Here is a 24,989-nt window from a genome sequence, read left to right on the forward strand (position 1 = left end):
ACTAGGCCACCATGTCAACAGAGGGTATACATTGTTTTTTCTACCTCTTTATTTGTAAACCAGAATACAAAGTTTAGATAAACAATATTCAGGCAAATATTCTATCATGATATATAAATTCATCCTAAATTCAGATTTTAATTTCCTCATCTGTCTCTTTATTCAACAACATTTGTTAAGTTCTTAGTAAGTTGGCACTGCTTTTACTGCTGAGAGTGGATAAAGAAGAGTATATAAGATGGTCTTTGCTCAAATGACATATAATTAAGTTGGAGAGAATAGCATATTAATGCAAAACAATAACAACAGCTCTAAAAATTAACAATACAATAAAGAGTAAGGTCATAAAGTTTCAATGAGTGCTCATTAAATTCTAAGGTTTTATTAGGATGTATTTATCTATTTTTAAGCTGAGAGAAACTGGAGTGATCTGATTTTATACAGGAGTATATCATCCAACTGAAATATGTTTTCCCGTTCCAGAGGGAATTCTTATTCTTATAAAAGATCATTTAAATTTTGCATCTGGTTCTCCAAAACAATTTATCAGCAAAGGTTGTTTTGAAGAAACAACAGAAAATTGTCAACACAGAGATACTTTGAGTTATGATGCCATTGCCCATGTGCCAAATCAAATCTGGAAATAAGCCATGTCAACAATGAAATTCAGCCAAAGGTACTGAGGATATGAGGTAGTAAAGTTGGTAAATTGCAGGAATCTTTCACATATCAGAAGCTAGTGGTAGAAACTCCAAAGGCTGGGTAGACTCAGAGTGTTATGTAAATTACAGGTTGTTTATATCATTGAAGAAATTTAAAACATCCAAAATTATATGCTTAATCTTAGTAAAAATTAATCCACTTCAACTGCTTGTAAGAAACACCATTTTTCCACCTGATGTAGCATTTGTAGTCTCTGAATCTCAGGAGTGGACTTCCCTAGTAAGTCTAAAGTTTCTTGTCAGCATTACTCCTAATCCAGACTGCCTCTCTGTTCAAGAGAGATAAAATATTTTAAACTAACCATCTAATCACAAATAGAAGAATGAAATGGTCTCTACACTTAAGTTTACTCCTACTAAAAACCACAACAACACAAGGAAATGAAGTCAAGGACCAATTTATTGGCTGTTCATTTATAAAGGGAGAAACAGATGTTGTGTTAGCAGTAGTTAATAATCCTTGTCCATATCAAATCCAAAAACAGTGCATATTCTGCAGGTGTTTGAGGCACTGACTCATAAGGGTTTTCAATTAACCTATATTACCATGAGAATTTCCAATTTAAACTTTAGTCAATTTTTTAAATCAATTAAATGACACTCATATTCAAACAACTACTTTAATTATTAACAATACAGTTTCTTTTAAAACTAGATAATGCTTTTTGTTGGGTGGAACATTTGCACATGAAATTTGAAGTGATGATAATCATTACCTAAAATAATAATATCAAGTTGAAAGCAAAATAATTCTGAGGACTTTACTTGACTCCAACGAACAACATTTCCCTGCTCCATTTCTCTTTTTTGCTTCATGAGTTTAGCTCAAAATTTATTCATTAACTGTCTCCACTTCCTCACCTGAATCAAGTCTTAGTGTCTGACTATTCTACTCTTCTTGAAGTCTTCTTGGTCGGCTTGCTCCTGCTGTTGGAAGTTGGTTACCATGTTGTGAGCTACTGTATGGAAGAGTATCACTGAGAATGGCCTTTGGCCAACAGTCCATGAATAATTAAAGCATTCAGGCCAACAATTCTCAGGAACTCAATTATACCAACAACATACAAGTGTGTTTACAAGTGGATCCATACCATTTGAGTGTTGGGATGAGACTACAGTCCCACTTTGTGAAAGACACAAGACCCAATTAAGCCACAATGGATTACTGTCTCATAGAAACTGTGAGATAATAAAAATATAACCTTTGTTAATTTTGTTGATGTCCTCAAAATACTTCTACATTTTCTACATTCTTCTCACAATATCATAATTTTAAGTTTGTGTCCCTAAGATTCACCTATTTTATTATTTTATTTATTTTTATTTTATTTTATTATGTTACGTTAATCACCATACATTACATCATCAGTTTTTGATGTAGTGTTCCATGGTTCATTGTTCGTGTATAACACCCCATTCTCCATTCAGTACGTGACCTCTTTAATACTCAACACCAGGCTAACCCATTCCCCCGCCGCCTCCCTTCTAGAACCCTCAGTTTGTTTCTCAGAGTCCATAGTCTCTCATCGTTCGTCTCCCCCTCCGATTTCTCCCCTTTCATTTTCTCCTTCCTGCAATCTTCTTCTTTTTTTTAAACATATAATGTATTATTTGTTTCAGAGGCACAGGGTGTAATTCAACAGTCTTGCACAATTCACAGCACTCACCATAGCACATACCCTCCCCAATGTCTATCACCCAGCCACCCCATCCCTCCCACCCCCCACCACTCCAGCAACTCTCAGTTTGTTTCCTGAGATTAAGAATTCCTAATATCAGTGAGGTCATATGATACATGTCTTTCTCTGATTGACTTATTTTGCTCAGCATAATACCCTCCAGTTCCATCCATGTCATGGCAAATGGCAAGATTTCATGCCTTTTGATGGCTGCATAATATCCCATTGTGTATATATTTGACATCTTTATCCATTCATCTGTCAATGGACATCTTGACTCTTTCCCTAGTTTGGCTATTGTGGAAAATGCTGCTGTAAACATTGGGGTGCACATACCTCTTCGGAACCCTACATTTATATCTTTGGGGTAAATACCCAGTATTGCAAATGCTGGGTCATATGATAGCTCTATTTTCAACTGTTTGATGAACCTCCATACTGTTTTCCAGAGTGGCTGCACCAGCTTGCATTCCCACCAACAATGTAGGAGGGTTCCCCTTTCTCCACATCCCTGCCAAAATCTGTCATTTCCTGACCTGTTAATTTTTGCCTTTCTGACTGGTGTGAGGTGGTATCTCATTGAGGTTTTCATTTGGATTTCCCTGATGTCGAGTGATGTTGAGCACTTTTTCATTTGTCTGTTGGCCATTCGATGTCTTCTTTGCAGAAATGTCTGTTCATGTCTTCTGCCCATTTCTTGATTGCATTATTTGTACTTTGAGTGTTGAGTTTAAGAAGTTCTTTATAGATTTTGGATACTAGTCCTTAATCTGATATGTCATTTGCAAATGTCTTCTCCCATTCTGTCGGTTGTCTTTTGGTTTTGTGGACTGTTTCTTTTGCTGTGCAAAAGCTTTTTATCTTGTTGAGTTCCCGATACCTCATTTTTGCCCTTGCATCCCTTGCCTTTGGCAATGTATCTAGGCAGAAGTTGCTGCAGCTGAGGTCGAAGAGGTTGCTGCCTGTGTTCTCCTTTAGGATTTTGATGGACTCCTGTCTCACATTTAGGTCTTTCAACCATTTGGAGTCTATTTTTGTGTGCAGTGTAAGGAAATGGTCCAGTTTCATTCTTCTGCATGTGGCTGTCCAATTTTCCCAACACCATTTGTTGAAGAGACTGTCTTTTTTCCAATGGACATTCTGTCCTGCTTTGTCAAAGATTAGTTGACCATAAAGTTGAGGGTGCATTTCTGGGCTCTCTATTCTGTTCCATTGATCTATGTGTCTGTTTTTGTGCCAGTACCATACTGCCGTGATGACAGCTTTGTAATAGAGCTTGAAGTCTCGAACTGTGATGCCAACAGCTTTGCTTTTCTTTTTCAACATTCCTCTGGCTATTTGGGGTCTTTCTGGTTCCATACAAATTTGAGGATTATTTGTTCCATTTCTTTGAAAAAAGTGCATGGTATTTTGATAGGGATTGCATTAAATGTGTAGATTGTTCTAGGTAGCATTGACATCTTCACAATATATATTCTTACAATCTAGAAGCATGGAACGTTTTTCTATTTCTTTGTGTCTTTCTCAATTTCTTTCATGAGTATTTTATAGTTTTCTGAGTACAGATTATTTGCTTCTTTGGCTAGATTTATTCCTAGGTATCTTATGGTTTTGGGTGCAATTGTATATGGGATCGACTCTTTAATTTCTCTTTCTTCTGTCTCGTTGGTGTATAGGAATGCCACTGATTTCTGTGCATTGATTTTATATCCTGCCATTTTACTGAATTCCTGTATGAGTTCTAGCAGTTTTGGGGTGGAGTCTTTTGGGTTTTCCACATAAAGTATCATATCATCTGCAAAGAGTGAGAGTTTGACTTCTTCTTTGCTGATTTGGATGCCTTTTGTTTCTTTTTGTTGTCTGATTGCTGTGGCTAGGACTTCTAATATTATGTTGAAGAGCAGTGGTGATAGTGGACATCCCTGCCGTGTTCCTGACCTTAGCAGGAAAGCTCTCAGTTTTCCTCCATTGAGAATGATATTCGCTGTGTGTTTTTCATAGATGGCTTTTATGATATTGAGGTATGTACCCTCTATTCCTCTACTCTGAAGAGTTTTGATCAAGAAAGGATGTTGTACTTTGTCAAATGCCTTTTCTGCATCTACTGAGAGGATCATATGGATCTTGTTCTTTCTTTTATTAATGTATTGTATCACATTGATTGATTTGCGGATGTTGAACCAATCTTGCAACCTAGGGATAAATCCCACTTGGTCGTGGTGAATAATCCTTTTAATGTAGGGTTCGATCCTATTGGCCAAGGATTTTGGTGAGAATTTTTGCATCCATGTTCATCAGGGATGTTGGTCTGTAATTCTCCTTTTTGATGGGGTCTTTTTCTGGTTTGGGGATCAAGGTAATGGTGGCCTCATAAAACAAGTTTGGAAGTTCTCCTTCCATTTCTATTTTTTGCAACAGTTTCAGGAGAATAGGTATTAATTCTTCTTTAAATGTTTGGTAGAATTCCCCTGGGAAGCCATCTGGCCCTGGGCTTTTGTTTCTTGGGAGATTTTTGATGACTGTTTCAATTTCCTTAGTGTTTCTAGGTCTGTTCAGGTTTTCTATTTCTTCCTGGTTCAGTTTTGGTAGTTGATACATCTCTAGGAATGCATCCATTTCTTCCAGGTTATCTCTTTTGCTGGCATATAGTTGCTCATAATATGTTCTTATAATTGTTTGTATTTCTTTGGTGTTGGTTGTGATCTCTCCTCTTTCATTCATGTTTTTATTTATTTGTGTCATTTCTCTTTTCTTTTTGATAAGTTTGGCCAGGGGTTTATCAATCTTGTTAATTCTTTCAAAGAACCAGCTCCTAGTTTTGTTGATCTGTTCTACTGTTCTTTTGGTTTCTATTTCATTGATTTCTGCTCTGATCTTTATTATTTCTCTTCTCCTGCTGGGTTTAGGCTTTATTTGCTGTTCTTTCTCCAGCTCCTTTAGGTGTAGGGTGAGGTTGTATATTTGACCTTTCTTGTTTCTTGAGAAAGGTTTGTATTGCTGTATACATTCCTCTTAGGACTGCTTTTGCTGAATCCCAAAGATTTTGAACAGTTGTGTTTTCTTTTTCATTGGTTTCCATGAGTTTTGTTTTAAAGATTTTATTTATTTATTTGAGAGAGAGAGAGAATGAGAGATAGAGATCACGGGAGGGAAGTGGGTCAGAGGGAGAAGCAGACTCCCCGCTGAGCAGGGAGCTCAATGCGGGCCTTGATCCCGGGACTCCAGGATCATGACCCGAGCCGAAGGCAGTCGCTTAACCAACTGAGCCACCCAGGCGCCCTCCATGAATTTTTTTAATTCTGCTTAATTTCCTTGTTGACTCATTCATTCTTTAGTAGGATGCTCTTTAGCCTCCATATATTTGAGTTCTTTCCGACTTTCCTTTTGTGATTGAGTTCTAGTTTCAAAGCACTGTGGTCTGAAAATATGTAGGGAATGATCCCAATCTTTTGGTACTGGTTGAGGCCTGATTTGTGACTTAGGATATGATCAATTCTGGAGAATGTTCCATGGGCACTAGAGAAGAATGTGTATTCTGTTGCTTTGAGATGGAATGTTTGAATATATCTGTGAAGTCCATTTGGTCCAGTGTTTCATTTAAAGTCTTTATTTCCTTGTTGATCTTTTGCTTAGATGCTTTGTCCATTTCAGTGTGGTGGGTATTAAAGTCCCCCACCAGTATTGTATTATTTTCGATGTGTTTCTTTGCTTTTGTTATTAATTGGCTTATATAATTGGCTTCTCCCATGTTAGGGACATAGATATTTAAATTGTTAGCTCTTCTTGTTGGATAGACCCTTTAAGTAGGATATAGTGTCCATTTTTCTCATCTCTTATTACAGTCTTTGTTTTAAAATCTAATTTGTCTGATATAAAGATTGCCACCCCAGTTTTCTTTTGGTGTCCATTAGCATGGTAAATGGTTTTTCACCCCCTCACTTTCAATCTGGGGGTGTCTTTGGGTCCAAAATGAGTCTCTTATAGACAGCATATTGATGGGCCTTGTGTTTTTATCCAATCTGATAGCCTGTGTCTTTTGATTGGGGCATTTAGCACATTTACATTCAGGGTAAGTGTTGAAAGGTATGCATTCAGTGCCATTGTATTACCTGTAAGTTGACTGTTACTATATATTGTCCGTGTTCCTTTCTGGTCTATGTTACTTTTAGGCTCTCTCTTTGCTTAGAGGACCTCTTTCAATATTTCTTGTACAGCTGGTTTCATGTTTGCAAATTCCTTTAGTTTTTGTTTGTCCTGTAAGCTTTTTATCTCTCCTTCTATTTTCAATGACAGCCTAGCTGGATATAGTATTCTTGGCTGCATATTTTTTCATTCAGTGCTTTGAATATATCATGCCAAATCCTTTCTGGCCTGCCAGGTCTCCATGGATAGGTCTGTTGCCAGGCTAATGCTTCTACCATTGTAGGTTACAGACCTTTTGTCCCGAGCTGCTTTCAGGATTTTCTCTTTGTCTCTGAGACTCATAAATCTTCCTATTTGATATTGGGTTGTTGACCTATTTTTATGGATTTTGAGGGGGGTTCTGTGCCTCCTGGTTTTTGATGCCTCCTTTCTTCCCAAATTAGGGAAGATCTTTGGTACAATTTGCTCCAATATACCTTCTGCCTCTCTCTCTTTCTTCTTCTTCTGGGATCCCAATTATTCTAATATTGTTTCATCTTATGGTATCACTTATCTCTTGAATTCTGCTGTCATTATCCAGTAGTTGTTTATCTCTCTTTTTCTCAGCTTCTTTGTTTTCTATCATTTGGTCTTCTATATCACTAATTCTCTCTTCTGCCTCATTTACCCTAGCAGTTAGAGCCTCCATTTTTTACTTCAGCTCATTAATAACCTTTTTGATTTCACTTGGTTAGTTCTTTTATTTTAGCTCTTTTATTTCTGCAGAAAGGGTTTCTCTACTAACTTCCATGCTTTTCTCAAGCACAGCTAGTATCTTTAAAATCGTCATTCTGAACTTTAGTTCTGACATCTTACTAAGGTCTGCATTGATTAGGTCCCTGGCAGTCAGTACTGCCTCTTGTTCTTTTTGTTGAGGTGGGTTTTTTTGTCTTGTCATTTTGTCCAGAGGAGAATAGTTGAATGAGAGAACAAAATGCTAACAGGGTAACAATGACCCCAGGAAAATATACAGTAAACCAATCAGAAGAGACCTGAAACTGGGGAAAACGAAAGGGAAAGAAAGAAAAAAGAAAAAAAAAATAAAAAGATTAAAAACAAAAAACAAAAAACAGAATATGATCAAATATAATCAGGCTGGTGCATAGTTCAGTGCCACACACTAAATTTTGGATGTACTTTGGTTTATTAGAAGAAAGTGCCTCCCAAAATTTTAAAGAAAGGAAAGCTTATATATGTACAAAAATAAGGGTAAATGCAATGAAGGGATGGAATATGACTGTAAGGATGAAGTTTATAAAAGATTTTATAAAAGGAATTGATAAGAAGTTGTTTGAAAAAAAGTAAGAAGAGGAATTAAAAAAAACAAGGTGGGAGAATGTGATTAGGCAGGAGACTAGAACAAAGCCATACACTAGAGATTTAGTGTATATTTTGATCTGTTAGAAGAGACTGTATTTCAAAATTTTAAAGAGAGAACATCTTCTATATATATGCCAAAAATAAGGTTAACTGCTATGAAGGGATAGAATATGACTAAAAATTAAGAATAAAAAAGATTTTGTAAAAAAGGTATTGATAAGATGTTGGCTGAAAAAGGGAAAAAGAAAAATTCAGAAAAAAAATTAAAAAAATTAACTTTGAAAGACTAAAGAGTCATGGGAAAAAGCCATGATTTCTATATGCTATACTCCTCTAGCACTGTAGTTCTGCCGTTCTCATTGATCGGTAAACTTGGTCTTGGCGGGCTGTTCTTCCTGATCTTCTGTGGGAGGGACCTGTTGCCATGGTCCCCACATGTCTTTCTGGGAGGTGGAATTGCCCTGACCTTGCTGGGGGCGGGGCTAAATAAGCAGCTTGGGTTTGCTCTCAAGAGCTTTTGTTCCCTACCAGCTTTCCTTACAGCTTTGGAGGAGGAGAGTGAAAATGGCAGCCTCCCAATCTCTGCCCCGGGGAAGCCGACAATTTGGGGCCCCACTCCTCCATTTGCCCCCAGAGAAAAGCAGTCAATCACTACCGTCTCCCCGGTCTCCAGCCGCACTTCATGCTCACCCAGCCAGTGACCGAGCGTTTCTATCTCTGGCACACGACCCTGTGTGGAGTCTCCAAACCAGTAGATTCCTGCAGTGTGCTCCCGTCCTGCTCCTCCCCGGGGAGGAAGGTGAGTCTTCCCAGATCTGCTGCTTGTTGGGTCCCTGATGGAAGAGTAGTGGCCCGACTGCAATGCGGATCACAGTCTGTGGCAACCCTGAGCTGAGAGCCCACTCCTTGGCTCTGTCTCTGCAGCTGGCTTCCCTGCTCTGATACCTGGGAGCTCTGCCGCACTCAGACACCCCAATCTTCCTGTGACCCAAAGGGTCCTGAGACCACACTGTCCCAATGAGTGTTGCACGCCCAACTTAGCCACTATAGCGACATCCTTTAGTGGAGCCGACTTCTAAAATTTCCGATTTTGTGCTCTGATGCTCTATTACTTGCCGGTAGCCAGCTGATGGAGGCCCCCTCCCCCGCGGTCTATCTTCCCGAATATCACCTCAGATTCACTTCTCCGCACATCTAACCTTCCAGAAAGTGGTCGCTTTTCTGTTCAGAGAGTTGCTGCTATTCTTTTCTTTGATCTCCTGTTTAGTTTGTAGGTGTTCAGAATGGTTGGATCCCTATCTAGCTGAATTCCTTGGACCAGAAAAAATTTAGGTCTCCTACTCCTCTACCATCTTGCTCCTCCAAGCAGATTCATCTATTTTAATTATCTGTGTTATCTTGTGATCATCTCAACATGTTGGTATTCTTCTCTAGGCAGCTAATCACTATAGTCCTTTGAACTTTGTTTATTCAGATCCTGATTATGCATTCTTCTTTGGAATGGAAGTTAGATGGAAGACAGAGCTTTACATAACCTAATGTTGGAAGTCCTATTTCATTACTTTTGCCATAATCTATTTTCCAGGAGCAGATTACAAGCTTTGGCCCACAGTTGAAGAGAAAGGATTGCACTGTAAATACCAGGAGGTGAGAATCATTGTGAACCATTTTAAATTTTACCTAGGACAAGCTTCATCATATTGGTTTCAGGTTTTTTTTTTTTTTTTTTTTGAGAAATAAAATATCACAAAGTTGAGGTCATCTACCTTCCCTCTCCTGGTGCCATTTCTTTGCTCTCATTCTCCCTTTGTCCTGACAGATAAGCATTATAGTCAACTTGATGCCTCACATTCATGTTTTTAAAATTGTACCACATATCCATATCCATAAATAGTATATATTATTTTGATTTTTGATCTTTTTAAATATATGATAAATTATATGTAGTATTCTATAACTTTCTTGTTCACTAAACATTATCTTTTGAGGTATATCCATTTTGTTTCTTAAATATATTCACTTTAACCATTTTAATTTTTTAAAATATGAAAAATTACAATTTGTGTATCCATTTCCCTTCTGATGAATATCTGAGTTATCTCCAATTTTTTGCTATTAAACGTATAATGCAATGAACATACTTTTATAGTTCCTTGTTCTCCAGGTTTTATATACAAGAGTAAAATTGCTTTCCCAAATTTCTCTGCAAACTAGATTTTTACACTTTTCAGAAAAATCTTAACTTTATCTTGGGGTACTTCTGAGCTTAACTCTGAGTAGAGGTGGGATGGTTTTCTATTCAGGTTTTGTTAGTTTTCTCATTTTTCACAAGAGCATGTCAACCCCGACTTTATTCTCTATTAAGGCTAAAGGGAATTACCTGACAAAAGCCATATGTGAGGGTATTTAGAGAGCAAACTCAAAGTCACATCTACCCAAGATCTATCAAATTCTGGGATGAGAAAACAATAGCTATGGAGGATTACTTGGGAAATACTCAAACTCTCCATTCTTCCTGATACTCTAAATATGGATTAAGCTAGAGCAGTGAAAGACTTAAATTATATTGAAACAATCCTAGCCTGGAGACTTGCTATTCAAAGCATGTTTCACCAACCAGCAGCATCAAATCACCTGGGAGCTTTTTATAAATGCAGATTATCTGGCCTTAATCCCGGTCTATTGAAAGGGTATCTATTTTAACATGGTTGCTAAGTGATTGTATGCATATTAAAGACTAAGAAGCACAGTTTTAGATAATTACTTCTCATTTTGTGGTTGATGATTAGGTTTCATCTACCTTTATTAAAGCTGATAAAACTCATTGTTATGTACACAATAAGAATAATGTTCAGGTCACCGGTCATTACACCAAATAACAAATTCTTAATGAGGAAACTCCCCCAAAATTTGTCTGATCCTAGTGTCAGAAATAGCGATGCTTCTACTGAATAACTATTTCATTTTAATCTTTGAAACACTGGAAAATATGTAACTGACCAGGGTTTATTTTTCCTTGACTGTTAATTACCCAAAATGGGGACTAGCTTACAGCGGTATGTTTGCACTTACAGTAGATACATTGAATTAGTCTTAAGCCGGGCTCCATTTTATGTTACAAATTTTGTTGTTTTCATCATTTTCATGTGTGTGAATTCAGATTTTCTAGTTGTATTTTATTTATCATTGTGAGTTATGTTAATTTATACTTGGGACAAAAGAACAAAGGAGTAGAAGTTTACCAAATATAAGAGTATCCTGTAGTTCTGACCACTCAGTACATTCTATTTTGTTGTAGTTCCATAAAATAATTATGCCTAAAGAACAGAAATCCCAACACATCTCTGCCTAATGACTGTGGCACTGAAGTTAATATAATAGGAATTTTATTTTATTTTCTTTTTTTAAAGATTTTATTTATTTATTTGAGAGAGAGAGAATGAGAGACAGAGAGCACGAGAGGGAAGAGGGTCAGAGGGAGAAGCAGACTCCTCGCTGAGCAGGGAGCCCGATGCGGGACTCGATCCCGGGACTCCAGGATCATGACCTGAGCCGAAGGCAGTCGCTTAACCAACTGAGCCACCCAGGCGCCCCATATAATAGGAATTTTAAAGAAAAGACTTTTTTTATTTATTTACTTACTTATTTTTTTAGTAATCTCTACACCCAATGTGGGGCTAGAACTCAAGTTCCAAGATCAAGAGTCACATGATCTTCTGACTGAGCCAGCCAGGCTCCCCAAGACTTTATGTTTTTTAAGAGCAGTTTTAGATTCACAACACAACTTAGAGGAAGGTAGAAATTTATCATAAACCCTTCACTCTCACACATGCATATCTTCCCCTATTAGCAACATCATTAGCCAGAATGGTATATATATATTTTTTTAACTAAAGAAACATAATTTGACACATCATGATCACCCAAAATCCCATTTACATTAGGGTCCACTCTTGGTGTTGTACATTTTGTGGGTTTAAACAAATTTTTAATGACTTATATCCATCATTTTGATACTCCAAGTATTTTAATGGTCCTAAAATTCCTCTGTGCCCTGCTTATTCAGCTCTTCATCAACCCCCATCATTGACAATAATCTTTTTACTGTCTCCATCATTTATTTCCCCCAGAATGTTAAATAGTTGGAATCATACAATATGTGTCTTTTCAGATTGGCTTCTTTCACTTTGTAATATACATTTAAGGTTCCTCTATGTCTTTTCATAGCTTAATCACTCATTTCTTTTTAGTGCTGAATAATATTCCTTTGTCTGGTTGTATCACAGTTTATTTATCCATTCACCTCCTGAAGGACATCTTAATTGTATCCAAGATTTGGCAATTATGAAAAATGCTGGTATAAACATCCATGTTTAGGTTTTTGTGTAGACATAAATTTTCTTTTCTTTTTTTTAAAATTTTTTTATTGTTATGTTAATCACCATACATTACATCATTAATTTTGTATATAGTGTTCCATGATTCATTGTTTGTGCATAACACCCAGTGCTCCACGCAGAACCTGCCTTATTTAATACCCATCACCGGGCTAACCCATCCCCTCACACCTCTCCCCTCTAGAACCCTCAGTTTGTTTTTCAGAGTCCATCATCTCTCATGGTTGGTCTCCCTCTCCGATTTCTCCCCTTCATTCTTCCCCTCCTGCTATCTTCTTCTTTTTCTGTTTTTCTTAACATATATTGCATTATTTGATTCAGAGGTACAGATCTGTGATTCAACAGTCTTGCACAATTCACAGCATTCGCCATAGCACATACCCTCCCCAATGTCTATCACCCAGCCACCCAATCCCTCCCACCCCCCACTGTTCCAGCAACCCCCAGTTTGTTTCCTGAGATTAAGAATTCCTCATATCAGTGAGGTCATATGTATGATACATGTCTTTCTCTGACTTATTTCACTCAGCACAACACCCTCAGTTCCATCCACGTCGTTGCAAATGGCAAGATCTCATTCCTTTTGATGACTGCATAATATTCCATTGTGTGTATATACTACTTCTTCTTTATCCATTCATCTATCAATGGATATATTGACTCTTTCCACAGTTTGGCTATTGTGGACATTGCGGCTATAAACATTGGGGTGAACGTACCCCTTTGGTTCCCTACATTTGTATCTTTGTGGTAAATACCCAGTAGTGCAATTGCTGGACTGTATGGTAGCTCTATTTTCAACTGTTTGAGGAACCTCCATACTGTTTTCCAGAGTGGTTGCCCCATCTTGCATTCCCACGAAAAGTGTAGGAGGGTTCCCCTTTCTCTGCATCCCCACCAACATCTAATGTTTCCTGACCTGTTAATTTTTGCCATTCTGAGTGGTGTGAGGTGGTATCTCACTGAGGTTTTGATTTGGATTTCCCTGATGCCGAGCGATGTTGAGCACTTTTCATGTGTCTGTTGGCCATTTGGATGTCTTCTTTGGAAAAATGTCTGTTCATGTCTTCTGCCCATTTCTTGATTGGATTATTTGTTCTTTGGGTGTTGAGTTTGATAAGTTCTTTATAGATTTTGGATACTAGCCCTTTATCTGATATGACATTTGCAAATATTTTCTCCCATTCTGTCGGTTTTCTTTTGGTTTTGTGGATTGTTTCTTTTGCTGTGCAAAAGCTTTTTATCTTGTTGAAGTCCCAATAGTTCATTTTTGCCCTTGGTTCCCTTGCCTTTGGCGATGTTTCTAGGAAGAAGTTGCTGTGGCTGAGGTCAAGGAGGATGCTGCCTGTGTTATCCTCTAGGATTTTGATGGACTCCTGTCTCACATTTAGGTCTTTCAACCATTTGGAGTCTATTTTTGTGTGTGGTGTAAGGAAATGGTCCAGTTTCATTCTTCTGCATGTGGCTGTCCAGTTTTCCCAAAACCATTTGTTAAAGAGACTGTCTTTTTTCCATTGGACATTCTTTCCTGCTTTGTCAAAGATTTGTTGACTATAGAGTTGAGGGTCCATTTCTGAGCTCTCTATTCTGTTCCATTGATCTATGTGTCTGTTTTTGTGCCAGTAGCATACTGTCTTGATGATGACAGCTTTGTAATAGAGCTGAAAGTCTGGAATTGTGATGCCGCCAGCTTTGCTTATCTTTTTCAACATTCCTCTGGCTATTCGGGGTCTCTTCTGGTTCCATACAAATTTTAGGATTATTTGTTCCATTTCTTTGAAAAAAGTGGATGGTATTTTGATGGGGATTTCATTGAATGTGTAGATTGCTCTAGGTAGCATCGACATCTTCACAATGTTTGTTCTTCCGATCCATGAGCATGGAACGTTTTTCCATTTCTTTGTGTCTTCAATTCCTTTCATGAGTATTTTATAGTTTTCTGAGTACAGATCGTTTGCCTCTTTGGTTAGATTTATTCCTAGGTATCTTATGGTTTTGGGTGCAATTGTAAATGGGGTCGACTCCTTAATATGTCACTTTTCTGTCTTGTTGTTGGTGTATAGGAATACCACTGATTTCTGTGCCTTGATTTTATATCCTGCCACTTGACTGAATTCCTGTATGAGTTCTAGCAGTTTTGGGGTGGAGTCTTTTGGGTTTTCCACATACAGTATCATATCATCTGCAAAGAGTGAGAGTTTGACTTCCTCCTTACCGATTTGGATGCCTTTGATTTCTTTTTGTTGTCTGATTGCTGTGGCTAGGACTTCTAATAATATGTTGAAGAGCAGTGGTGATAGTGAACATACCTGCCGTGTTCCTGACCTTAGGGGGAAAGCTCTCAGCTTTTCCCCATTGAAAATAATATTCGCTGTAGGTTTTTCATAGATGGCTTTTATGATATTGTGGTATGTACCCTCTATCCCTATACTCTGAAGTGTTTTGAGCAAGAAAGGATGCTGTACTTTGTCAAATGCTTTTTCTGCATCTATTGAGAGGATCATATGATTCTTGTTCTTTCTTTTATTAATATATTGTATCACGTTGATTGATTTGCAGATTTTGAAGCAACCTTGCAGCCCAGGGATAAATCCCACTTGTTCATGGTGAATAATCCTTTTAATGTCCCGTTGGATCCTATTGGCTAGTGTTTTGGTGAGAATTTTTGCATCCATGTTCATCAAGGATATTGGTCTGTAATTCTCCTTTTCGATGGGGTTTTATCTGGTTTTGGGATCAAAGTAATGGTGGCCTCATAAAATGAGTTTGGAATTTTTCCTTCCATTTCTATTTTTTGGAACATTTTCAGGGGAATAGGTATTAATTCTTCTTTAAATGTTTGGTAGAATTCCCCTGGGAAGCCATCTTGCCCTGGAGTCTTGTTTGTTGGGAGATTTTTGATGACTGCTTCAATTTCCCAAGTGGTTCTAGGTCTATTTAGGTTTTCTATTTCTTACTGTTTCAATTTTGGTAGTTGATACATCTCTAGGAATTCATCCATTTCTTCCAAATTATCTAATTTGCTGGCATATAGTTGCTCATAATATGTTCTTATAATTGTTTGTATGTCTTTGGTATTGGTTGTGATCTCTCCTCTTTCATTCATGATTTTGTTGATTTGGGTCGTTTCTCTTTTCTTTTTGATAAGTCTGGCCAGGGGTTTATCAATCTTGTTAATTCTTTCAAAGAACCAGCTCCTAGTTTCGTTGATCTGTTCTACTGTTCTTTTGGTTTCTAGTTCATTGATTTCTGCTTTGATCTTTATTATTTCTCTTCTCCTGCCTGGTTTAGGCTTTATTTGCTGTTTTTTCTCCAGCTCCTTTAGGTGTAGGGTTAGCTTGTGTATTTAAGAACTTTCTTGTTTCTTGAGAAAGGCTTGTATTGCTATATACATTCCTCTTAGGACTGCCTCTGCTGTATCCCGAAGATATTGAACAGTTGTGTTTTCATTTTCATTGGTTTCCATGAATTTATTTAATTCTTCTTTAATTTCCTGGTTGACCCATTCATTCTTTAGTACGATGCTCTTTAGCCTCCATATTTGAGTTCTTTCCAACTTTCCTCTTTAGATTGAGTTCCAGTTTGAAAGCACTGTGGTCTGAAAATATGCAGGGAATAATCCCAATCTTTTGGTACCAGTTGAGACCTGATTTGTGACCTAGGATGTGATCTATTCTGGAGAATGTTCCATGGGCACTAGAGAAGAATGTGTATTCCATTGCTTTGGGATGGAATGTTCTGAATATGTCTGTGAAGTCCATTTGGTCCAGTGTGTCATTTAAAGTCTTTATTTCCTTGTTGATCTTTTGCTTAGATGATCTGTCCATTTCAGTCAGGGGTTGTTAAAGTCCCCCACTATTATTGTATTGTTGTCAATGTGTTTTTTGCTTTTGTTATTAATTGCCTTATATAATTGGCTGCTCCCACGTTAAGGGCATAGATATTTAAGATTGTTAGATCTTCTTGTTGGATAGACCCTTTGAGTAGGATATAGTGTCCTTCCTCATCTCTTATTACAGTCTTTGTTTTACAATCTAATTTGTCTGATATAAGGATTGCCACCCCAGCTTTCTTTTGGTGTCCATTAGCATGGTAAATGGTTTTCCACCCCCTCACTTTCAATGTGAGGTTGTCTCTGGGTCTAAAATGAGTCTCTTGCTGACAGCATATTGATGGGTCTTGTTTTTTAATCCAATCTGATAGCCTGTGTCTTTTCATTGGGGCATTTAGCCCATTTACATTCAGGGTAACTACTGAAAGATATGAATTTAGTGTCATTGTATTGCCTGTAAGGTGACTTTTACTGTATATTGTCTGTGTTCCTTTCTGGTCTATGCTGCTTTTAGGCTCTCTCTTTGCATAGTGGACCCCTTTCAATATTTCTTGTAGGGCTTGTTTCATGTTTGCAAATTCCTTTATTTTTTGTTTTTCCTGGAAGATTTTTATCTCTCCTTCTATTTTCACTGACAGCCTAGCTGGATATAGTATTCTTGGCTACATATTTTTGTCGTTTAGTGCTCTGAAGATATCATGCCAGTCCTTTCTGGACTGCCAGGTCTCTGTGGATAGGTCTGTTGCCAATCTAATGTTTCTACCATTATAGGTTACATATCTCTTCTCCCGAGCTGCTTTCAAGATTTTCTCTTTTTCTTTTAGACTCATAAGTTTTACTATTAGATGTCGGGGTGTTGACCTATTTTTATTGATTTTGAGAGGGGTTCCTTGTGCCTCCTGGATTTTGATGCCTATTTCCTTCCCCACATTAGGGAAGTTCTCCGCTATAATTTGTTGCAATATAACTTCTGCCCCTCTCTCTCTTTCTTATTCTGGCATCCCAATTAATCTAATGTTTTTTCGTCTTATCATATTACTTATCTCTTGAATTCTGCCCTTGTAATCCAGTAGTTGTTTCTCTCTCAATTTCTCAGCTTCATTATTTCCATCATTTGGTCTTCTATATTGCTGATTCTCTCTTCTGCCTCATATATCTTAGCTTTTGTGCCCCCATTTTTGATTGCAGTTCATTAATAGCCTTTTTGATTTCGATTTGGTTAGATTTTAGTTCTTTTATTTCTCCAGGAAGGGTTTCTCTAATAATTTCCATGCCTTTTTCAAGCCCAGCTAGTATCTTTGAAGTCATGATTCTGAACTCTAGGTCTGACATCATACTAATGTCCGTATTGAGTAAGTCCCTGGCAGACCGTACTGCCTCTTGTTCTTTTTGCTGAGGTGATTTTTTTCGTCTTGTCATTTTGTCCAGAGTAGAATAGATGAATGAGAGAACAACATGCTAACAGGTTAACAATGTCCCCAGCAAATATACTCTAATGAATTCAAGAAAGACCTGCAACTAGAGGAAAAGAAAGGGAAAGAAAGAAAAAAGAAAGAGAAAAAATAGATAACGATAAAAACAAACAAAAACAGAAGAAAACAAAAAAAACCCAGAATATTATCAAATATGGTCAGGCTAGTGCATAGATCAGTGCCACACACTAGATTTTGAGTATATTTTGGTCTGTTAGAAGAAAGTGCCTCCTAAAATTTTAAAGAAAGAAAGACTTATGTATGTACAAAATAAGGGTTGATAAAATGAAGGGATGGAAGATGACTGTAAAGGTGAAAATTATAAAAGATTTTTATAAAAGGAATTGATAAGTTGTTTGAAAAAAGAAAGAAGATTTAAAAAAAGAGAGAGAAAAAAAAGGGAGAGAATGTGATCAGGCAGGAGACTAGAACAAAGCCAAACACTAGTGACTTAGGGTATATTTTGATCTGTTAGAAGAAACTGTATCTCAAAATTTTAAAGAGAGAACAACTTATATATATACATATATGACAAAAATAAGTGTATCTACTCTGAAGGGATAAAATATGACTCTAAAAATGAAAAATAATTTTTTTTCACAAAGGGATTGATATGATGTTGGTTGAAAAAGGGAAAAAGAAAAATTAAAAAGAAAACAGTTAAAAAATTAACTATGAAAAACTAATAAATCATGCTAAAAAAGCCATGAATTCTATGTGCAGTATTCCCCTAGCGCTTGAGTTCTCCTGTTCTCCTTGATCGGTAAACTTGGTCTTGGTTGGCTGTTCGTGCTGATCTTCTGGGAGAGTGTCCTGTTGCCATGGTTCCCAAATGTCTTTCCAAGAGGCAGAATTGCCCTGCCCTTGCAGGTCCAGGCTACACAATCTGGTCGGGTTTCCTCTCCTGAGCTTTTGTTCCTTGCAAGCTTTCCCTACAGCTTGGGAGGATGAAAGTGAAAATGGTGGCTTCCCAATCTCTGCCCTGAGGAGCTGAGAACTTGGGGCCCCGCTCCTCAGTGCACCCCTAGAGAAAAGCAGTCAGTCACTCCCATCTCCCCGGTGTCCGGCCGCACTCCGTGCTCACCTGGCCGGTGACCAAGCGTTTCTATCTCTGGCACCTGACTCGGTGTGGAGTCTCCAAACCCAGCAGATCCCTGCGGTGCGCTCCTGTGCTGCTCCTCCTGGGGGAGGGAGGGGATTCTCCCCAGATCTGCCGCTTATTGGGGACCTACTGGAGGAGCAGTGGCCCAACTGGGCCGCAGATCACAATTTATGGCAACCCCGAGCTGAGAGTCCACGCCTCGGCTCCGTCTCTGCAGCAGGCTTCCCTGCTCTGATACCTGTGAGCTCTGCCACACTCAGGCACCCCCGGTCTTTCTGTGACCCCGAGGGTCCTGAGACCACACTGTCCCACGAGGGTTCCACCCCCCCTTAGCCACTGGAGCGACATCCCTTAGCGGAGCCAACTTCTAAAAGTTCCGATTTTTAGACATAAATTTTCAATTCCCCTAGATAAATACCAAGAAGTGCAATTGTTGTATCATATTGGTAAGAGTATGTTTAGTTTTGTAAGAAACCGCCGAACTTTCAAAAGTGGCTGTAAAATTTTGTATTCCTACCAGCAGTCAGTGAGTGTTCTCCAGCATTTGGTATTTTCAATGTTCTGGATTTCGGCCATTCTAAAATGTATGTACTGGTATCTCATTTTAATTTTCATTTCCTGATGACAAGTGATGTGGTCCATCTTTTCATATGATTATTTGACATCTGTGTATCTTTAGTGAAGTGTTTGTTAAGGTCTTTGGCTCACTTTTTAAAATTAGGTTGTTTATTGTCTTACGTTGAGTTTTAAGAGTTTTTTGTAAATTTTGGATAGTAGTCCTTTATCAGATGTGTCTTTTGCAAATATTTTCCCCCAGTCTGCGGCTTGTTTTCTAATTCTCTTGATATTGTTTTTCACAGAATGCATTATGGGAATTTTAAAATTATACTATTAAAAAAATAAAGTGTATTGGACTTAAAATCAGTAGATATATGAATAAAAGTTGCCTGCTTATTAACAGTGTGACCTTGTTAAAGATGCTTATCTGCTTCTGAGTTTCTATTTACATAGAAGACAGTAAGAGTATCCACTTCACATATTTTTTGAGAGAATTACTGAGATAAGCTATACAAAAGAGCCTGGAACAGACCCTAGTAATAATCAGTTGTTAGGGCTTTTATCTGACAGTTAACTAACTTTGTATTATTTTGTTGATATACTCAAAAACAACAGAATTAGAGAACATTTAGAAAATGTTGTTCAAACCTTAATGTTAATAGCTATTCAGTAGTCCTTAATTTAACTGATGTCTTACTGTTGGAAATTTACATGATTTATTTTCCACTCAAAATAATGCTAAATGCACACATTCTTAAGGACCTGGCAGCCATTCCTTTGAAATGCAATTATCACGATAAAAAGGCTCCCTATCTCCCCATCTCTATAGAAGGATAAGAGACTAACTTTAATAAGACCCAGTTAATAAACAGACATGGGTAAAGGAGAGCAGAATATGCCACCTAAAAGTATGCCACTTTGGTATATTGATTATTTTGCAATAAAGTTACTTAAGAAACAGCTGATGCAAGAAGGATACTCCAACCCTCCTTCTTCCCCCTGAAGGCAGGAAATCAATCTCCCATGTAAAAGCACTCTCTCTGTACCAGGAGGGGAGAGGGTATCCTTACCACCAGAAATAGGAAATTAAGGGCCAAGAAGACTGTATAAACAAACCTTGTTACTTCTTCATTAATTACTACCTCAAGCCCAAACCCATTTATCTTGAGGATTCTTCACAAATTCATTGCTTCCTTGTCTAAAAGATATAAAAGTTGCCTGCCTTAGCCACTTCCTATGTATGAAATTAAATTTGTTTTTCCCCTGTTAATCTGTGTTATGCCAATTTAATTATTAGACCAGCCAAAGACTCTAAAAGGAAAGAAAGGAAAAATTTTTCCACCCTTACATGCGCCAATCACATTGACCAACCTCTCCTTCAATGTCCTCCACTTTTCCAGATCTTAAAAACCGCCGCTTTCTGTTTTAAGGGAGTTGACTTTAACCTCCAACCCCTGTTGCAATAGCCTTGATCCCAATTACAATAGTCTTGCAAAAAGTGTTTGTTGCATGTTTAACTTCAACAGATGCAGTTTTCCTTTGACACTTACCATCTTGTTTGAAGGCATCTGAGGAATGATAAAGATTGATGGGGGAATAATAATGTTGAGCTGCTCCTCGCCAACTTGGTGAAGAAACACTCAGGGTTCCTAATAAAGGATTGCTGTATCGCGGTCTGATATTTGAACCAAAGAGGGATGAAGATGAACTCTTTTTAATTCTTAGCAAAGCAGCATATGAAGTAGGGAAATTATGAAGAGCTCCAGAATATTCTGTAAAAACAAAAAAATAAACAACAAAAAAACAGTATTATAAAAAGTGAATTCTGATGAGACTGTTATTTTTTCCTGGGAAAATTATTTTTTCTGAAGACATTGTTAACAACCAAATGAAAAGTACAAAGATAGTGGCAAAATAAAATAATATAAAATAAAACATTACTTTTGTATTTTAAAAATATTTTCTGGAAATTCTGCTAGTTTCAGTGTTGGGTCTGCAAGAGAGAAGGAAAGAAAAAAGTCATGAAGGAAGAAAGGAAAGAGAAGAAAAAGAAAGGAGGAAGGAAGAAGAAAAAAAGGGAAAACAGTAAGAAAGACATCCGAAGATTCAAGTCTTATTTCCTTTTCAGGAATTTTTGGGAATTAACTTTTTTTGTTTATCTTCTTATTAAAATATCCATTCACATACATTAGATCAGTTCCTTATTTATTATTAAAAAATGGGGAAAAAAAGGAAAAAATACCCACATTCTCAGTTACATCCTTTAATTATAGATTGAATCTTCATGAGTAAAATTTATCACTTAGTAGGAAATGCATCTAATTGCAGTATGTATTTTGACTAGACTGTAAGTTATGCCCATGTTCTTGACAAACAGTCAAATTCACAATGGAAAATAAACAATTTTGGACAAAATTTGTTTTGTAGATTTTGTTATATAATTTATATAACTTAATATTAATTATTAAGTGGAGACACTGTTATGAAATTCCTACATTAATTGATTATTGAGAAATGTCTTGACCATATTTTGTTTTAATTCTCAAGGTTTTTCATTAGAAAAGATATATATAGTACCTGAAGGAGAATATATTAACTCTTTATGTCCCCAGGAGAGAGAATCAGGTTAGTGTGTAGATCAAATGTTTAAAAATACAACCTAATTATTATGAAATCTAAAGAACAATTAGGAATTGGAGTTTTTTTCTATGTCAAATCTCAAATGAATTTGACAATTTCTTGATGTTGGAAATATTTTTAAAAATAACACGTTTTTGTTGAGGGCATCTGACATTTGAATTTAATGGATGTTAATTTGAAAAAAAAATTTATCTTTGTGAGTAAGCTTTCTCATAATGAAAATTATTTAGAATTATTGTACTGTCTCAGAGATATTTTTGAATGCAAGAATTATTTCTGTAATTTGAAAATACTTTAGTAGGTGTTAAACATTGAATTAAGTATAACATTTTCTGTTTTGTGAAACTGTAAATATGATTTCTCTGAAACTAGAAAAAGTGTGTTTTTAGATGTTCAATTTAGAGTTTCTGCACATTTAAATTGAGTATGATATGTGTAATCCAAGCCTATCAGGAGCTGTTAAGAGATTCATGTCCTTTAGTCCTTGTGTTCAACTACAGTTATGGTGAAGGTGGATCAATTTTAACTGAAAATAGCTAACCTCTCCTGGGCAAACTATATGAGAATAGATTATGGATAGACATAAAATCTCCTTTAAAACCTGGAATTAAATGCAAGTTTTGGCACCTAGAGGTATAAGGAATTGAAAAGAGAATTTTTCCTTCAAGTTAGTTTGTAGTTGTGGTCTCTGAACTATTCATTTCTTTGTGTAGTCTGTTTCTTTGTGTTTCAGTTGCCTACCCTGCTCATATATAAAAAGGAAAAAAAAAAAAGAACTGTACCATGCTAGTGTTAAAAATTAAAATGGAGCATGAGAATGTGGTTTATAGTTTTTAAAGCTAGAGAAGGATAATCAGTGGAAAAATAGAAAGGCCTTCATAAGGATCATCATTGAGGTTGTGAATCATATATGTATTTATGATTATTATATATATTATTTGCTAATATATATTAACAAAATACATACTAAGTGCTACAGTAATTGGCTTATAGCAATCTGTATAAATAGAAATGAGCCAAATGATAATTTGGCTGTGTGCTCCACACCAGGGCCTCATTTGTTATGTAATAAATTGCATCTGTTGCAGTGGAGAGTCCTTTTCATCAATTAAAGTGAACCCAAAGCTGTTACTAGAAATCTGAGAATTTATTCATTCATTAATGTATTCAGCAAACATGTAATGAGAACTCAGTAGGGGCTAAATGCTAGGGATACAAAGGTGAACAAGATATTGCACCAAGCGTCAAAGAGCTTATGATATAGTGATGAAGAAAGGCAATTATAGGAGAACTTTAATCCAATGTGATATAAAAGTAAATTCAAGGAGTTAGGGGCTCCCTCTGATGGGTGGGAAATTTTCTCATCTAGTCTAGGCCATCATAAAATGCTTTCCAGATGAATTATATCTAATCTGAGTCCTGAAAGACCATTAGTGATTAGTTCAGCAAAGTTCTGGGTGGGGAAGGAAAGATCCTGGAAAGGGAAGAAAATATATGAATACCTGGAAAGGAAAGGCAGCAGGGTGTACTTGGTAGATTAAAATAATCAGGAGCTCAGAGTGTGAGGGAGAGATGTGAGAGAAGAAGTAAGTCTGGATAGGTAAGCTGGGAATAATGATGAAATGCCTACTATGCCATGCTAAAATGGTAGGACCCTGAAAGGAAAGCAGTATAAATTTTAGAAAGATCTCTCTGGCTACAGTGTCATTTGGAACAAGAAAAAAGAAAAAGAAAAAAGATATATCAAGAGCTTAAAGCTGTAATAAAGGCAAAGATTAGTCAGGAAAGAAGAGGCGATATAAGGTAGATGGGAATAAAATCATTAAGATTACTGATTGATTAAAATGGAGGCAAGGAAGGGAAAATAAGAATTTGGGGATACTCTGTGCTACTAGAAGATGGATAAAGTTGGAGGAAAAGGCATGTGCTTGAGCTGAAAACTCATGAATTCAGTTTAGGGGAAGTAGAGGCCTTGAGTTTTGAATAGAAATTTTTGTAAACATAAGGGAGTTACAGGCTAACGAGAGATTATTAAATGGTAACCAAATAGATGGTTATTAAACTATGAGAATAGATGAGCCTACCAAGGAAATGCATAAAATGAGGAATAGAGTGTTGAAAATGGAACCCTGAGAAGCACCAGCATTTAAGAGAATAGCAGAGGTAGTGGAGCCTGTAAAGGAAAGAGGAAAAGCAGGAAAGTGTGAAGTTACTAAAAGAAGGGAAGAGTCTTTCAATGTTGATGACGGAGCAGTTGACAGTGTTGAAGATCAGTATGGAAAGACTGGCCCTGAAGAGAAGGGGTGTCCCACAGTAATAAAGCTGCCTTACTGTTCCACATAAAATGCACAGTGAATGTGAAAGTGAAAGGAGGTGAAGAGGACTTCCCAAGCTCTGGAAGAGAGTCTGGAACCCCCCACAATGCCAGTTCCATTGCATTAAACATATAGACCCTGGCCTTAGCCTGTGGCATCTAATAGTCTCCTAGTCTGAGCGTAAGTAACTATCAGTTCAGTGAGGTCTCCCTCTCTTGGGGGCATTTCCAACTCTTCTACCTGGTGCCCTCCTAGCTATCCAGCCTCTTTTTCTGACATCTCTAATTTCTCCACATTTTACTCCCAGTTCTGGGGACCCTCAGTTCTGGAAAATAGATACATTACTGTAAATAAACAGGAAAATGAGGTTTCCATCCTAAGACTTTGTTTAACCCCCAATTTAGGGACACTGAATTGATTTAACACCTACAGGGTTCAGTTGAGGGTGAAAAATATTACATTACCTTACTAAGTTTAAATTCATGTATTTGCATTTCTGTCCATCTCATCTTATTGTTCACCTCTTTCTAGGATCTCAACCTCTTTAAGATTCACAAGTTACTGATCTTAATACCCTTTCAGTCCTCTCATTTCCTCAATTACCTCCCTATCCGGTTTAGAGTTTGTGGTTCATTACTTTAGTTACTTCCTTCAATGTACCTTCACTCACACTGGCCCTTACCTTCTCTAGTTTTCACAGACTAAACTCCCTGTCTACTTTAAATCCAACCATCAACATGCTGTGCTTCTGAGCGCAGGTGGAAAAAAGC

The 24,989-nt window shown here is 37.1% G+C and overlaps 1 protein-coding gene across 1 annotated transcript in view; it reads right to left on the bottom strand.

The window, feature by feature from the left end:
• CNTN5 (contactin 5) overlaps nt 1-24,989 on the bottom strand; it is a 1,102,248-nt gene that overhangs the window by 582,178 nt on the left and 495,081 nt on the right. The window contains exon 6 of the mRNA XM_073904019.1: nt 20,815-21,036. Coding sequence (XP_073760120.1) covers nt 20,815-21,036 — 222 coding nt within the window. The remainder of the gene's footprint in view (nt 1-20,814; nt 21,037-24,989) is intronic.

Source organism: Callorhinus ursinus, unplaced genomic scaffold (genome assembly GCF_003265705.2).
Source record: "Callorhinus ursinus isolate GAN/ISIS: 27379988/994484 unplaced genomic scaffold, GSC_fseal_2.0 scaffold19, whole genome shotgun sequence".
NCBI classification, from domain to species: Eukaryota; Metazoa; Chordata; class Mammalia; order Carnivora; family Otariidae; genus Callorhinus; species Callorhinus ursinus.